General features: G+C 45.1%; 1 protein-coding gene across 5 annotated transcripts in view; it reads left to right on the forward strand.

Moving 5' to 3' along the window:
- Nucleotides 1–15736, forward strand: part of RIPOR2 (RHO family interacting cell polarization regulator 2) — a 105901-nt gene extending 90165 nt beyond the window's left edge. For 4 of the 5 annotated variants that reach the window (XM_083449154.1, XM_083449157.1, XM_083449155.1 and 1 more), the window contains 8 exons: nucleotides 3329–3497; nucleotides 4580–4715; nucleotides 5587–5748; nucleotides 7301–7459; nucleotides 8856–9061; nucleotides 10585–10668; nucleotides 12627–12717; nucleotides 14145–15736. In XM_083449154.1, coding sequence (XP_083305280.1) covers nucleotides 3329–3497; nucleotides 4580–4715; nucleotides 5587–5748; nucleotides 7301–7459; nucleotides 8856–9061; nucleotides 10585–10668; nucleotides 12627–12717; nucleotides 14145–14245 — 1108 coding nt within the window. In that variant the 3' untranslated portion in view covers nucleotides 14246–15736. Of the gene's footprint in view, nucleotides 1–2592; nucleotides 3498–4579; nucleotides 4716–5586; nucleotides 5749–7300; nucleotides 7460–8855; nucleotides 9062–10584; nucleotides 10669–12626; nucleotides 12718–14144 lie in introns of all 5 variants that reach the window. The other variant, XR_014513265.1, reaches the window with a different exon arrangement.
- The last annotated feature ends 401 nt before the right edge of the window (nucleotides 15737–16137 follow it).

Consider the following 16137-nt stretch of genomic DNA (forward strand, 5'->3'; position numbering starts at 1 on the left):
CACTCGCTGAGTTCGCTTACAACAACACGAAGCACGTGTCCACAGGGGTGACGCCGTTCTTCGCCAACAACGGGAGGCATCCCAGAACCTTCCCGGGATTAGAGAAACTGGGGGAGGGGGAGCCACAGGCAGCGGAAGTCTTGGCGGCGGAATTGCAGGAAGTCCACGATCAGCTTAGGAGGCAATTAGAGCTTGCAAAGCACGCATACAAACTGCAGGCTGACAAGCACAGGAGGGTTGGTGAAGACATACAGGTGGGAGACTGGGTGTGGTTAGCGGCCCACGCAGTGCCGACCAGATCTTTAGCTAAGAAGAAACTCGGACATAAGCAGCTAGGACCTTACCTAGTTGAGGCACAGATCAATCCGGTGGCCTTCCGGTTGACACTTCCGGAGGGATCCAGAATGCACCCAGTGTTCCATAGGTCGGTGCTCACGCCCTACAAAGCACCTCACCGATTTCAGGCGCAGGGCACGGCACCAGACCCGTATAGGGAGGCCCCCCCAAGGAGGGAGTCGCCAAGAAGAGAACCCATCAACCAGGTCACAGAGATTTTGGACTCGAGATGGGGGGAGGAGGGAGTAGAATATTTTCTCGCAAGGGAAGGTACCCCGGCCAGCGCCAACAGTTGGGTGCCGGACTATGCCCTGGACGAGCCTCTCCTCAAAGAGGAGTTTCATGCCTTGTTCCCACACAGGCCCATGCCAGCCGAGTATTTCGACGACTGGCTTTTCACACCCACGCTTTCTACCAGCACGTTCCAGGGATTCACATCGGACGAAGAACCAGCATTAGAAACACGTTCACCGGAGGGCTCGCCCTCGGGGTTTGCCTCAGACCGCTCGTTTTGGTGGGACAATCGAGGAGAGGAGAGGTGGCTGAGGGGCCCTTGGCAGGGAACGGACCCAGAGGGGAACGAGGGTGAGAGGGACATGGACGTGATGGGGGAGGACGTTGGGTTCGAGCATGGCGGCACGGAGATGGAAGCAGAGGACAACGAGGTCGGCGAAGACATGGAGGACGAGCCGGATTTCTCTAACTGGATGCACGCCACGGGGGACGAACTGTATCCACCATTCACCCCCACAACGACGGAGCACCCAACACCCCCGCCGGAGGAAGGGGAGGGGGGAAGGGGGGGCTTCGAGGGGGGGATGGATGTCAGGGGTTCAGGAGCAGAGTCACAGGAGAGGGAAGAAACGGAGAGCGAGGGGGAGGAGTCGGAAGGAAATGTCAGCGGCGACAGTAGTCCGAGGTCTCTGAGTCTCTCCAGTGACTCGGAGGATTCACAGAAAGGGGCCCCCATGGTCAGGGCAAGGGGGACACCTCGGGAAGAAGGGGCCAGAGGGGACTCAGAGAGTAACAGCTGGAAATCCGGACCAGCTTCCCCCCCAGAGTGCAGTAGGGGGGAGGAGTCCAAGGCATCGGGATCAGGGAGCGCGCAGGCAGAGGGAGAGCGTGAAGCAGGAGTGGCCACACCCTCGTCAGGGAGCGAGGAAACGGTCATCAGGAAAGTTAAACGCGCGCGCGCGCCAAGTTCAAATGTACAGGAGGGCGGCAAGGTGGGCAGCCCGGGTAGGGAGCCAGGTCCTAAAGCACGCCGAAGAGAGGGGGAGGAGTCAGAGGGGTCCAGCTCTGCGTCAGAAGAGTCCAGGAGGGAAGAGACCCCGGGGGGTAGTAAGACCCAGAGGAAGAGAGAGAGAAGGAGGAGGTGGAGTAAGATTAGAGTTTTAAGCTGGTGCACAGGGGGCGGAGATCCAGATAGAGCTTCGCCGGTCTAAAGCTCAGACGTAGAGCTGGGACGCTGAGATTTGTAAATGGAGACTATTCTTCAATAAAGACTTTGATACTGTACTACCAGCTAGCGTTGGTCCTTGGTGAGCTGGGACCCGGAGCCAGCTCTGACAGTACCTGAACAGAAAATAGTTGTTTCTGAGTTGGCCATTATAAGTGTGAACTTGCAGCAATCCATCTATTCTGATCAATGCAGGGTCAAGCCTAACAACAGCACCTTAGCAGAATGCCCTGGCTTGTCTCCAACTATCACTTACTCAGTGTAGATCAGGGATAGGCAACCTAAGGCCCATGGGCCGGATGCGGCCCGCGGACGGTCAGGAATCAGCTTGTTTTTATATGAGTAGAATGTGTCCTTTTATTTAAAATGCATCTCTGGGTTATTTGTGAGTCCTGCCTGGTGTTTTTACATGAGTAGAATGTGTCCTTCTATTTAAAATGCGTCTCTGGGTTATTTGTGAGTGCTGCCTGGTGTTTTTACATGAGTAGAATGTGTCCTTCTATTTAAAATGCGTCTCTGGATTATTTGTGGGGCATAGGAATTCAATGATTATTCCCCCCCCCCTCAAAATATAGGGGTCCCCCACCACACGGTCTGAGGGACGGTGGACCGGCCCATGGCTGAAAAAGGTTGCTGACCCCTGGTGTAGATCCACTGAAATCAATAGGCATGAATAACTTAAGACCATTGGTTTCAATGGATCTACTTTGAGTAAGAGTTCGTTTGATAAAACCCATAAACTCTTTGTTTAAGGTGGTTAAGGAACCTGATGTTGTTTGGATGAAGATGCTGAAAAGCCTGGTAGCTTCCCTGCTGCAGCTTTGAAATAGCACAACTAGTAACACCCTTTAGCTTTTCTTAAATGATCTATAATCCACCTTCCACTGAGAAATACAATTGTTTAAAGAGTGAAACAAACATTGAGATTTGCATTATTCTGTAAATAAATAAATAAATGGGAAACCTGAGTTCTGTGCCTGAAACACCTGACGAAATCACCATGTCTTCTGCTTCAACGACTTGTGGGTTGTTGTTTATTAATTTCTTGGCTGGCAATTAATCATGTGCTAGTAAAGCACTGACAGATTAAGTCTTAATTGTATAACTTTTCAAAACCACTAATCTATAACCCAGTGAAATCTGCAAAACAGTTTGGCAAACCATGTTGTCAACAGATCAGGGTGGCTGGTGCATTTAAATTATTTTTTTTTAAGAAAGCCAAGTTCTAATGAAGGCCGATTTCAAAGACTTCACAGCGAGAGCTCTTTACAAAAGGGGCATTGTTTGAGAGAAACAAGTAGGCCACTGTGGAAGCCATATATCCTTTAAATGTGGACACTTACTTGGCACCGGCTACCTTGTGCCACTGCCAGTTTTGAGGTATGATGCTTTCATTAAAAGCCTTTTGGCCTCGCGAGGGCTTTCTGGTTACAGGTCGGTGCTTTCAACAATCCCTCTTTTGCATGGTGTTAGTCATGTTGAGCCTGCATAAAAAGAAATCCAAACCACTCACTTACCTCCCAGCATGAACAGTTACAGGTCAGAACACCCAGAAGCCAGGGGGCATCTCAGCGAAGCATTGACAGAAGACACAGGAGTTGGTACCAGTGTCGCTGGAAGCCCTCTTCCGTTGACCACGGGGAACGAAAGCCTTGATATCACCATAGTCAAGCACTTACAGTACTGCACACAGCTTATTCAGGTACCTACAGTGGGGTGTTTTTTGGGGGGGACCCCCTAAACCCTAGAAATTAAAAAATGTTAGGATTTTGATTATTTGGGATGTGAAGGGGGAAATACAAGCTGCAGAGGAATTCCTGGGCTAGGCCTTGCAAAAAACGACCTGGGCAAGCTAAAGCCATTAAGAAACAATATACAGTGGTACCTCGGGTTAAGTACTTAATTCATTCCGGAGGTCCGTTCTTAACCTGAAACTGTTCTTAACCTGAAGCACCACTTTAGCTAATGGGGCCTCCTGCTGCTGCCGCGCCGCCGGAGCACGATTTCTGATCTTATCCTGAAGCAAAGTTCTTAACCTGAAGCAATATTTATGGGTTAGCGGAGTCTGTAACCTGAAGCGTATGTAACCTGAAGCGTATGTAACCCGAGGTACCACTGTAGGGCCATTGGCAATGTAAGCAGACTGCGGGTTTGTAAGGTTGCCAGGGTAACTGGATGTGAGGTGACAGGAAAAGAGTCTTGAGCAAGCGTTGCTGGGATCCATCTTGAGCAGGCTGGCTGCAGGCTGGCCAGGGGAAATGCCTTGATCTTCTCAGCTGCACTGCTGTGGGAGACAAACCCCTCTTGAAATGACCATGCTATGAGATCTAGACTCCCTCCATGCAGACTGAAGGTATAAATAGAAATAGAAATAGACCATATTTCTTAATGCCATTGTGTCTCAATTCTCCAAAGGCCCACAGAACCTCTGTGAGTGCCTAGAACCCCATGGGCTCTTGCCACTGCTTGGCAGAGAGGGGGAGGCACCCAACTTCTGTAACAACATGTGTGTGTGTGTGTTTTGTTGGGAGGGGATTGAAAACTTGGAATGATGGGGTGGAATATCTTGAAAGGTGGCATGACTGGATGGAATCCTGAGCAGGACAACCTCACACTGCAACACTTCGTTGCGGATCCCATCTGTAGAATAAAATACTATTTTTGCTTGCTAAAATACACATGCTTCCGCATTACACACATCAGCAGAATTAATGTAAGTTCTATCCAGATAATTTATTATGCCTAACGTGCTAAAATTTTGCTCTTCTTTTGTTGTTTCACTAGCAAATTGTATTCTCCAGTAAAACTCCCTTTGTGACAAGAAACCTCCTTGATAAGCTGTCTCAGCAGGTTCTAGTGATTGAGAGTCTTGCAGAGATCAGCAATGAGAATACAGGGAACATCAGACCTGTAAGCGAAGGTAAGACCTGGCATAGACAGTTTCCATTTTGAAAGGATGGGTGCCTATTTAAATATTCCTTAAGCATGGCGTGGAATACAGTTCTGTATCCATTTATGCACAAGTATTTATTCAGGGTGTGTTGTTTTTAAAGTGTGTTCACGATAATTGGATTATTCATGTCCACCAGATCATTGAAACAGCCATATTTCTAAGGACTATAAAACAGATTAGCAGTTTCTGTTTCCCCTACAACATGCATCATAGGCTTTAGTCATAGGTTAGGAAACAGAAATGTTGAAAACTGAAAGAAATTATTCATTTCAGAAGTGAAATGCATTTTCACAAACATTTCCTAGTGTATTATCAATGCATATCTCTGCCACCATGTGGGCTAGATTGAAGTTTGCTTCTTTCTTTTTTTAAAACAACGAGATCTGAAATTCTTAAGAAACCAAACCCTTTACCATAGTGCCTGGATGTGCAGAAAAGCAATAGCCCTAAGTTAAAGTCAGTTTCTTTTGTAAGCACATACAATCCAGTCAAGCTTGTGAGCCATTGATTTTCAATAGAAATGTACATGGTTAACCATGGAATCAATGGGATAAAGGTGCTTACATTGACCTGGACCCATGTCCAAAGTATACAAAGGGTGATTAGCAATTGAATTATGGTTATCCTTTTCAAATCAGAACAAATCTGCTTTTGCCTTTTAGATTTTTCACTCCGTAAAAGCCAGTGCAACCCCTTATAATTTCAAATGAAATTGGCATTTTCAGTCCGTGTTCCTTCAGTGGGGCCTCTTAAGCTTTGCAAACATTCAGCTGTGATTAGAATATTTATCTTCCTTATACTGAAAGCAGTGATCTTTTGTGATCTTTTTTCTATTCAGCAATTCCGGAATTCCAGAAAAGGGTCTCTCTGCTTTCCTTCTGGAGTAAATGTACCAATCCTTCTGGGTTCTACCACATCTCTGCTGACAAGATGATCAAGCAACTGGATGCCATGTTCGCTACAACGCTGAATGACGAGTGCCCGGGACTTGCAGAAACAGGTACAGTTTTCCAGTGTGTTTCTATAGTAGGAGCAAAGATGATGATCTCATTGATGATGTCTGCAAGAAATCTCTGCAGCAGAAATCATGGCTACTGACAGCTATATTAAGTCTTTCAAAGTTGCTTGCTGACATTAGCACACTGAAATATTTTGTTATATTTTCCAAAATGCAAAATGACTTAACCCAAACAAAGGGCTTTTGAAGCACAAGTATTGATTTAGTTGATGATTTATATAAACTAGCGTATCCAGTCAGGCAAAAATTGCTACTCTGCTCCAGTCTTCCAGTTACTCATCTTTTGTTTTATAATACTTGCAGATAGATATGCTTTGTGTGCATTTTCCAGCAGATTCTGGAGAAATAATAGGTTTCCCTTACAAAAGTAGCCAGCTCCTATTAACCCGAAAACCCATTAGCTGGCTCACAGCTGAGTTTTGGCCTACCAGAAGGCCTTAGATCCTCTCGAATTGCCTGTTGACAAGCTGCAACAAAACATGTCTCCCCCGTATCAGTCTCTACAGCCACAGAAGGCACTGTAACTCTCCAATGGTTTAATTTCACAGTCCTCCATTGTCTCCCAAGAGACAGATACCACCAGGCTGGGTTCATTGCATGGCCACACATTTAGCAATAACTGAGCTGTTGAATGTGGTACTTAATACTGAACTACTACTACTACTACTACTACTACTACTGGTACTACTACTACAGGTTGATCAAATTGAGGGTCAAAGTGGTTCTGTTGGTTTCCTTTCCAAATCCAAACCTACCCACCCCATGTCCACTGTTTTTCTACGTTGAAGTTTATTCCTTGAGGCTTTACTCTCATTTACAACACTCGGGCCTTTTTCTGTATGCTTGTAACTGCTGCCCACACCGCCTGTGTGCTACCACCTTTTTATTTGCTTCAAATCCCTCATAAAAACCCAACTTTTACGTAACACGTTTGCCTCAGTTCCTTAGCCCTTGTGCTCTACTGTTGACTTAGAAAGCAATCCTAAGCCCTGATCCACTGGCTGCAGGTAATTAAGATGGGACAGAGGTGCCTCTCTGCTGGTAGAGAGCAGCTCTGAGCTGGGGGCGTGTCCACAGAAGAGGCGCGCATAAAGCACTCTTTGTTTCTGCTGGTCATAGGTTAGGGTTGCCATGTTTCAAAAAGTGAAAATCCGGACACAAAAGTAGTTAAGCTTCACCCCACCACCACCACCAAAAAACCCTGAAAAATAATAATGAATTTTGAGTTAAGTAAATTTGCCAAAATCTATACTCCTGACATCCAGATTTTCCCAGGCATTTCAGTGATTCCTGCCCAGACACTGCTTCCGATGACTGAATCCCGGCCATGTCTGGGAAATTCTGGACATGTGGCCGCCCTATCATGAGTGCCAGTAGCAGGGTGAAGGTAGGCTCTGTTGTACTAGGGAAGGAATGTGAATCAAAAGCAACATCCGCATTCACTGTACCATGACTTACAAACTTGCAAACTTATTAAATCAGCACAATGCCTCCTAGAATTTTAATCTGCTTTTTTTTTTTTCCCCACGCACAGTGTTCAAAACCTTGGTATCACATATCTTGGATCGAGCGGAGCCTGTCCTCTCCTCCAGTCTGCCCTTGGAAATCATAACAGTTTTCCAGTATTACAACTATTTTGCCAACAGAAATGTCCACGATCTGGCAAATTATTTGCTTCAGCTTGCAAGAGAAGGTAAGGATGATCATACTGTTTCCTAGGGAACGTTATCTTTAAAAAAAAAAAAAAAGCACAGCATGAAATAATTCCATTTGCTGCTCCAAAGAATCCAGGAGTATGATTTAAGTTAAGGTTCACAATGCACACATGAACAGTGTGCTTTGAACTAAGGCAAAAACGACACCTATGGCTGGGGAAAATCTGAAGATCAAATCATGGGCTCTCCCTGAATAGCAGGATCTGCTACGTGTTAATTCGCATAAAAACCATACACATTTACACACAAACACATAACTTCTATTAGCCGAGAGTCTTGAAGCCATTGCGAATGATGTAATGTAAAGTCTGTTTTAGTTGAAGGGTGATAGCTCGGTGGTAGAACACATAATGTCCTAGGGTTGATTTCAGCATTTCAAGACAGGTCAGTGAAAGAGTGCAATGCAAAACTGAGTTAGATGGGAGTTAGATGGACCAATAGTTAGGCAAGCTTCCTGTGTAAACTCTAAACTCTGCTAAACAACTAAAACTCTGCAGTTTGCCACAAGGTGTCCCATATCAAAGATGCCAGCAAAACAACCTGGATGGTTGAAGAAAGTAAGGTGACTGTTAAACTAATTTTGACTTATGGAGGCTGCTGGAAAAACTCACGGTTGATCCGGTTCCTCACATATTCCTTAAAATTTTCTGTGTTCAGGTTTTGTTTTTTGGTGTTTTTTTAAAAAAAAGAAGAGCAATTTCGGAGATGAATGAAAGTGGCTTTCTAACCAGTAGCACAGTAAAAAGCAGCAAGGTTTCCTGTGCCCTGTCCAATGAGCTGCAAAAGAATTGGGCTAAAGGACAAGCACTGGACACTTGAGTTAAAAAAAAAAAGTTTGGGGATTTTTTAAATAATCTACATGCAATAGAATTAACAGTTGCAAACAAATTTGGCAAGATATATTTATGCTCTGTATTGATTCTCCTCTGCCGCCAGTCCCTTTTACCACTGAATTTCTGGCTATGGGCTTTAAAGACCCAACATGTTGGCCGCTCCAGGTGGTAGCAGTGACACCTAGAGTGCCTCTTCCTCATTTTGTGGATGAAGTTGCCAGACTTCCTGGTAGCAGCTGGTAGTGATGTGGACACTGCCTTCCAATGAAGGCAATTCACAAACTGATTCTAGACTTTGCCTTTACCATATGGAGTAACTTAAACACATGCGACAACTTGGACACCTGTTGCTGGGAATCACAAGCACTCAGGTCCTGCTTGCAGGTGTTCAATAGCCCCACCTGGTTGGCTATGACTATGAGACCAGGATGCTGAACCAGGTGGGCTTGTGACATGACCTTGCGTTTGTATGTTGCCACTGTCTTTGTGTGGTGAACCTAAGCATGCCCTAACTTAGTGGGACATTCTTGTTCCATTTCAGCCTTAATGGTGCAGACTCTGCAGTCCTTAAGAGATGAAAAGTTCTTGCAGAATAAAGCCACTTTAACCTCCTTCAGCCTCCCACCTCAGCAAGAAGTACTGAAATCCTTGGCTCTCCTCCTCCTGACTGAAAACAAAAGGGAGACCCATGAGGCTGTGGCATCCTTGTTGTCGGCTGCAGCAGAAGACAAGGACTTCAGGGAAAAGGTAGGTGTGATGGGAAACGGTAACAAAATTATGAGTACTGGGGTAGAGCTGTTAGATTTTAGCTAGGGCATTTCTCTGAGGCTATTAAGGCTTCATGGCGGGAAGGAACTCTCTAGCTAGACAGGGCGGTCTAACATTTCATATCAAGTGGGCCTCAAGAGTACTTTGACTCAGAACCCACGGTCCCTATGCTGCCTTGTATGGTGGGAGGAGCAAGGCCAAAATTTGATGTGTCACCCCCAGCCCTCATGCTGCCTTCCCAAAGCTAAGTGAGGCACCAGGCTCTGGGAAAGAGGTGTTAGTCTCTGGCAAGGTCCTAGAGGCCTCCCACCTCCTTCCCAAAGCCTAGCTTTGGGAAGGAAGATGGAGGACTCGAGGACCCTGTCAGAGCTCTCACACCTTCTTCCTAAAGCTCCATGCCTTGCTTAATAATAATAATAATAATTTATTATTTATACCCCGCCCATCTGGCTGGGCTTCCCCAGCCACTCTGGGCTGCTTCCAAAAGAATATTAAAATACTGTGATACATCAAACATTAAAAGCTTCCCTAAACAGGGCTGCCTTCAGATGTCTTCTAAAAGTCTGGTAGTTGTTGTTCTCTTTGATATCTGGTGGGAGGGCGCCACTACCGAGAAGGACCTCTGCCTGGTTCCCTGTAACTTGGCTTCTCGCAGTGAGGGAACCACCAGAAGGCCCTCGGTGCTGGACCTCAGTGTCCAGGTAGAACGATGGGGGTGGAGACGATCCTTCAGGTATACTGGCTTTGAGAAGGCAGCTGGAGGAGGGGCCTCCAATGTTGCTGAGGACCGGACCACCCTGAGTTAGGAAATGGGGTTGGGACTATAGGACTGTTTAGCCCCAGTTCCAAGCAGCAGCATGTAGAGAAACATCATCTCTCCCTATATAACCCCAGCTGGGATAGCTCAGTTGGTAGAGCATGAGACTCTTAATCTCAGGGTTGTGGGGTCAAGCCCCACATTGGGCAAGAGAGACCTTTATTGCAAGGAGTTGGACTTAGATGTCCCGCAGGGTCCCTTCCAACTCTGTGATCCTTTACACCCAGGGAAGCACTGCTTCAGGTATTGCATTGATTCATTGTGAGTTTGGATTAGGGCCCTGGTGTAAAGGTTTTCAGACTCTTTACCTCTGTTTTTGATTTTGGATTGCATTAGTTAGGTGGTGGTTTTGCTATAATTGTTGTTAATGCTAATTTATCTTGGTTTATAGTTTTGAATTGGAGTAAGTAAGCTGCATGCACTTCACATATACCAATAATTTGGAATGGCCCCTGGAGCACATAATCTGCTTTAGTTTCTCCTTCGGGTGGGGAACCACATGTTGCTGAACTGCAATGCCCTTCATACTTCATCATTGCCCATACTGGGTGGGGCAGAGTTGGCGTCCAACAACATAGGGAGGACTGCTGGTTCTCAATCTTTGCCTTAAGTGCTGCCTTAAGTCTTTCTGTGACATGCAGTTACAGCTTCCTCCTCATTGCCTCCCTCTTTCTCCCCCTCCCAGGCTTTAATTTATTACTGCGAAACCCTTGCACAGCCCAGCCTCCACCTGCAGAAGGCAGCTTGTCTGGCCCTGAAATGCCTCCAGGTAAAGTTTGCCTTCTTTTCTTTCCCAGGCACAACAAAAGGTCAAGCAACAGCAAGGGTTTCAATAGCCCCTCTTGAGCAAACAGTAACAATCAGAGTCTTGTTCTTCTGCATTAGCCATCCTGATATTACTTTGCAAAAGTGAGGATTTTTTTTGCACAAGTAATTTAGAATATTGAAGTATCTCCAGGATGAGAAGTGTAAACTGTGCATGAGAGCTCTTGCCCCTTTAGGAGGTGCACAGACTTAACTTATAATCAGAAAACTAATGCTTATGCAGTAGAACAACAACAACTATATATGGAGAACACTGGAAAATGGGGAAGGGGGGCTTTGCCAGTGCAGTACCACCAAGATCTGCCGTTGCACCTATATTTGGACTAGGATCTGTTTAAATCGCTATCATGTTGTGGTTTTTGTACTTCCAAACAAAACCACCACATAGATTGTAGCACCATTTCAGTTCACAAGAAGTACTGGGGCAGAGCAATTGCACCAGTGATGGTGGGCGGGGTGGGGGGCAGATCCACTGCTATTTTCCAAGCCCTGCTGGGTCATGGCAGCCAGGGCAGAAAGTGATGGCGGTGGTGGGAAACCAGTTGTTTTTCCTCCTCTTCCACTGCCTACATAACTGCTGGCCTAGCTTCCAGCTCTGTTTGGGAAGGGGTTGTTGGAAGAATGAAAAAGCTGAGTATCCTGAGGCAGTGGCGGAGCTGGGTGCTCCGGCACCCAGAGCAGCACACATCCCATGCACCCGGGGGCGAGGCTCACGGGGGCGAGGACGATCCTCCCAAGGGGCAGGGCGATCTGCCCACGGGGCCGATTGGTGCAGCTGCACAATCCTCCCCGGGGGCTGATCTCGGCACGGGGGTGCGCTGAACATTAACTCCTTCAGGCTGAAGGGGGTGACATTCAGCGCCCCCCATGCACCCCAAGCCTACAGCGAGCCGGGGGAAGGGGGAGAGCCACAGCAGCTGCTTTGCCGCTTGCCACTTGCTGGGCTTGGGGGAGTAGTGCCAAATGTCACCCCCCTTCAGGATGACACCTAGGGTGACCCACACACACCCCACACCCCTTCCTACACCCCTGTTCTGAGGTTCCTCAGCCCCCCCCCATGTGCTCCAAACACTCCCCGTTTTGGGCCTCACTAGTGTTGGAGCACTACCTACAGGATATCCGAGACTATAGCATTGCACCCTAAACTTCGCTTAACCTGTGGGTGCATTGCCTAATCTCAGGGAAGACAGAATTAAGAGCAAGTCATGAAATGACCAAAAAAAAAATAGAAATTTGCCTGTGTACACCCAAACCAGCTGTAGAATGCCATTGTAATACAGAATTAACTAAAGATTTTTAGTAATAACCTTTTAGTTATGACAAATGTGGCTCTTGTAGCATAGTGGTAGTTTAGTAGTAATAAATCTATCGTTGTGAATAATAGTCATTTTAAGAGCTTTTGTTCATAATGCAATAAGGTACATAAGACAGTAAGACAAAAGTTAACAAAGCTTGTGAAAGAGAACCTAGGACCTGCAACAGCATTTCCTGCAGGGATCCAGCTGACGTGAGCTGTTTATCTTTTCCTTGACTGTTTTGTGCATCTTCAGCTTCATGCCACAAGCGCTACCAAAATGTATCAGGTGTCTCCCAATGGAGGGAGCAGATCCACGCGATATTTCATTTTGCATGTGGCTCTGCTGTCCCCACTGAAATTACGTAGTGAGGAAAGTCATATGTGGATAAAAGCCCTCCTCTGTTGCACTCTGTGGGTGCATCACAGACAACACATGTGGGATTCTGGATTTGAGCTCTGGGCTTCTGCAGAGAAATAGCAAACTCCAGATGAGTTCATAAAATGTTTCACACAGATTTGAACAACTGGACAGAGAATCAGTGATTATCATAAACCATTTGGAACGAGAATAGAAAATAATTAACTTGTTTATGTTTTTGGTATAGGCAACTGAAAGTATTAAAATGCTAGTCACGCTTTGCCAGTCTGACAATGAAGAGATCAGGAAGATAGCCTCTGAAACCCTTCTTTCTCTTGGTAGGTTGACTAACTTTATGCCATTCCACTATTAAATAAATAAATAAATAAGACAGTAAAAGCAAACTGATGAAAAAATGGGACAAAAGCAGAGAGTGGGGTGTGGGTAGTAGAAGAGCAATGACAAAGAGAAACTAGGAAGCACTAGCACAGCACTGGTGAGTCCCAAACTCTTATTTCTCCATAACATCTGAATCAGGAAAGGCAGTGCAAGCCCTCAGTCAGTGGCTGGATGCAATGGTGGGCTGGACTGTGGTCAATGAACTCAGCTTGGACCCTAGGAAGACAGGGGTGGGTGGGTGACTCCTACATGCGGGAGATAGATCTGTCACCTGTTCTAATTGCCGTTGCACTCCCTCTGAAGGAGCAAGTCTGCAGTCCTCTGTGGCTAGGGGTGCTTTCTACAAGCTCTGGCTACTATGCCAGCTGTTACTGTTCCTGGACCACAGTAGCTTAACCGCAGTGACCCACACATTTGTAACATCAAGACTTGATTACTGTAGCACACTTTATGTGGGGCCACTCTTGTATCTGGTTCAGGAGTTGTAGCTGGTGCAGAACACAGCAGCCAAACAGCTCACAGGAGCAAGTTACTGGCAATGTGTTTACTCCTCTGCTGAGATGTCAATTTGCTGGTTGCCAATTTGCTTCTGAGCTAGCTTCTTTTGCTAATTCTCAAAGCCCCCCAAAAAACCCTTGGGCTCAAAGTACCTTAAGATCCCTTATGCTCCATCTAATCACAGAGATCCTTTGATGGGGCACTTCTTCCACACCCGAGGTTTGGTCAGCCTTTATTAGGGATTGAGCTTTTATTGTGGCAGGCTCTGCCCTGCAGAACTCCCTGCGGTAGAGGTTCAGCAGGAATTATCCCTGCCCTTCCTTTAGGCATCTCCTAAAAGCAGTGCTGTTCAGACAGGCCTTTGCAATGCAAATTTCTTTTTCCCAACCAACATTTATTGCTTTTTTAATAGACGCTTTTGTTGCTCCTGCTGTTTTGTATGGTATATACCTCTTTGTTGGGGTCTGCAAAAGTGGAACTTCACAAATATTTAAATCCATAAATTTGCAGCCACTGAACAGCACCTAACCTTCCCTTAATGCAGTGGTTCTCAAAGGGTGTAGCAGGAAAGAATGGCAAGCATGGCAGGAGGTTCAAGGACAATCAGTATACTGTTTTGGGAATAATTCATGTTCTTACGTAGCTGCATTGTTTTATATTTTCTGGATGTCCCATGATCATGTTATAAAGTAGTTGTGTTCTATGTTATAAATTAAGCACTGCTAGTTGTTTCTTTTTGTTTTCCAATGTATTTATCACTTTTTAAAAAGTTGGTGTGGCACAAGCATATTTTTATTCTGAAAGTGTAGCCTGGAGAACCTCTGAGTTCATGTGACATTTGCCTTGCTTCTCATTTTTCTCTGCTCAGGAGAAGATGGACGGTTGGCATATGAGCAGCTAGATAAATTCCCTCGTGAATTTGTTAAGGTTGGTGTACGACGTGGGACTGAGGTAGCCACAGCCTTTTAAGAGTTTAAGCTGCATATTAACACAACAGCTTCAGAGGCTGGTCTTCTTTAACCACAACGGTGCTGTAGCTGAACTGCAAGAAGATTCACAGGTGTTCAAAGAAGAAGAAGAATGAATTTGAGGGCTCTTACTAGCTTTGCTCTGTAACTTATAATGAAAACAGTGATTTGTCAAAGATTGCATTGCTTTGCTTTTGAGTGAAACTAGGTCACTGCCATACAGTCAGCCTCGGCAAATACAACAGATGTTTTGTAATCATAAATGAGGCATTTTAAATTGTATATGGTGGGTTTTCTGTGAATATAATTGCATCAGTTTAAAACTTTGTGATGCTTCCTCTAAATTGGTGGAAAGGAAAAAGCAAACTGAGTAGGACTTTTAACAGCAGTTATGACTCCCATCTGTGCTGTGCCTCAGTTGCCTTCAAGTATCTCCTGCCTTGTTTTTGTTATCAGTAGCACCATTTAGTATGAACAATCTTCAGATGACGGGCCTGACTCTGGAAACAGCAGGATGCAAACTCCAGGTTTCAGTAATTCTGACTCATTTCTTATTTCCATCCTTATTTCTTATTTCCATTCTTGCTCTTTTCTGACCTCTAATAAATCCCAAATGATTTTTTAAAATAAAAACAAACAAACATTCTCAAGCAGTCGTGCAGGTTGTATAAAACAAATAGGTGTTTTCCTTTTTTCCAGAAAGGGCATATGGCCACATTATACTTTTACATGAAAACACCAAGATTTAATCTTCCTTTCCCCTTCCTTGACATTTCAAAAAAGAATGAGGTTTTGTGCATTTATAGCTGGGAGCTACAATGATTTCAATGTAAAAGAGAACAAGTGGTGGAGATCTCTGGGACTACGGTACTTCAAATTGAGTTGTTCACACACACACTATCTGCAACAATCAAAGTGACAGAAAGCATGCTATGATGCTAGTTTTCTTAGAAGTAAATCCCAGTGTGCAATGGTGATTACTCCCAAGTTAGTATGCATGGATTGTAACTTGAAGGTGTTTTATTGAAGCCCTCATCAGACAATAAAGAGCTCATAGCACTTCAACCATTGGGCACTCCTCCTTGGAGACATACAGATTGTGAAGTGCTGGTTGTTGGTTTTTTAAAAATAAATTTAACAGAAGTCTTTCCCCCCTTTTTTGCCAAAATGCATTGGCAAGCCAGTATTCTTAATTGTTAATGTTGTAACACTGTATATACCTGTATATTATAAATTATAAATATTCTGATTAAAAGCTGTACAGTCACTCAAAGGTTTTACTGAAGGGGGAAAGTCTCTTTTATGAAATGTGAAATAAGTAATTGTGCTCTGGTTTTTACAGCACATTGCTGCCACAAGCCTACAGTCTTTCATTGTCGTCTTTTGTATTGATTTTTGGCTTACATTTGCCTTCTAGGTTTGTGGTATTTGTACTTCTCATATATACGGCTCCTGTTTAAGTTATATTAAAGATTATTTTTGAAATACTAAATAGCATTGTTTTTACTTTGGTCAACTTATTTCTTCCACCAGTGCTAGACCTGGACTTCCACCTTTATCAAGATGGTAGTTCTGAGAGAAAAACAGCAAGTAACCTCAAATGACAATATGTCCAGGTATCCCGTACACTGTCACCCCAGCTTTGTTTGCCTATAAATATGTCAGAAGAGTTGGCAGAAAACATGTTTCAGCACTAGGGAGGAAGCACTGCAAAACTGCCTCCCTTCTCTTTTGAGTTTTTAAAGCTACAGCAAATATCTGCAAGTACACCTGGAAGTCTGAGTGGGCTGCCTGCAGACAGTTGCTCAATTACCTCCAGGAAACTTTGGAGAGCAACTAGTCCGTCTGCAAGTTTGTTGGGAAGATGGTAGTAGAGGTGGTGTTTGGATTTGC

The sequence above is a fragment of the Podarcis tiliguerta genome, assembly GCF_965153285.1.
Source record: "Podarcis tiliguerta genome assembly, chromosome: 7".
Classification (NCBI taxonomy): domain Eukaryota; kingdom Metazoa; phylum Chordata; class Lepidosauria; order Squamata; family Lacertidae; genus Podarcis; species Podarcis tiliguerta.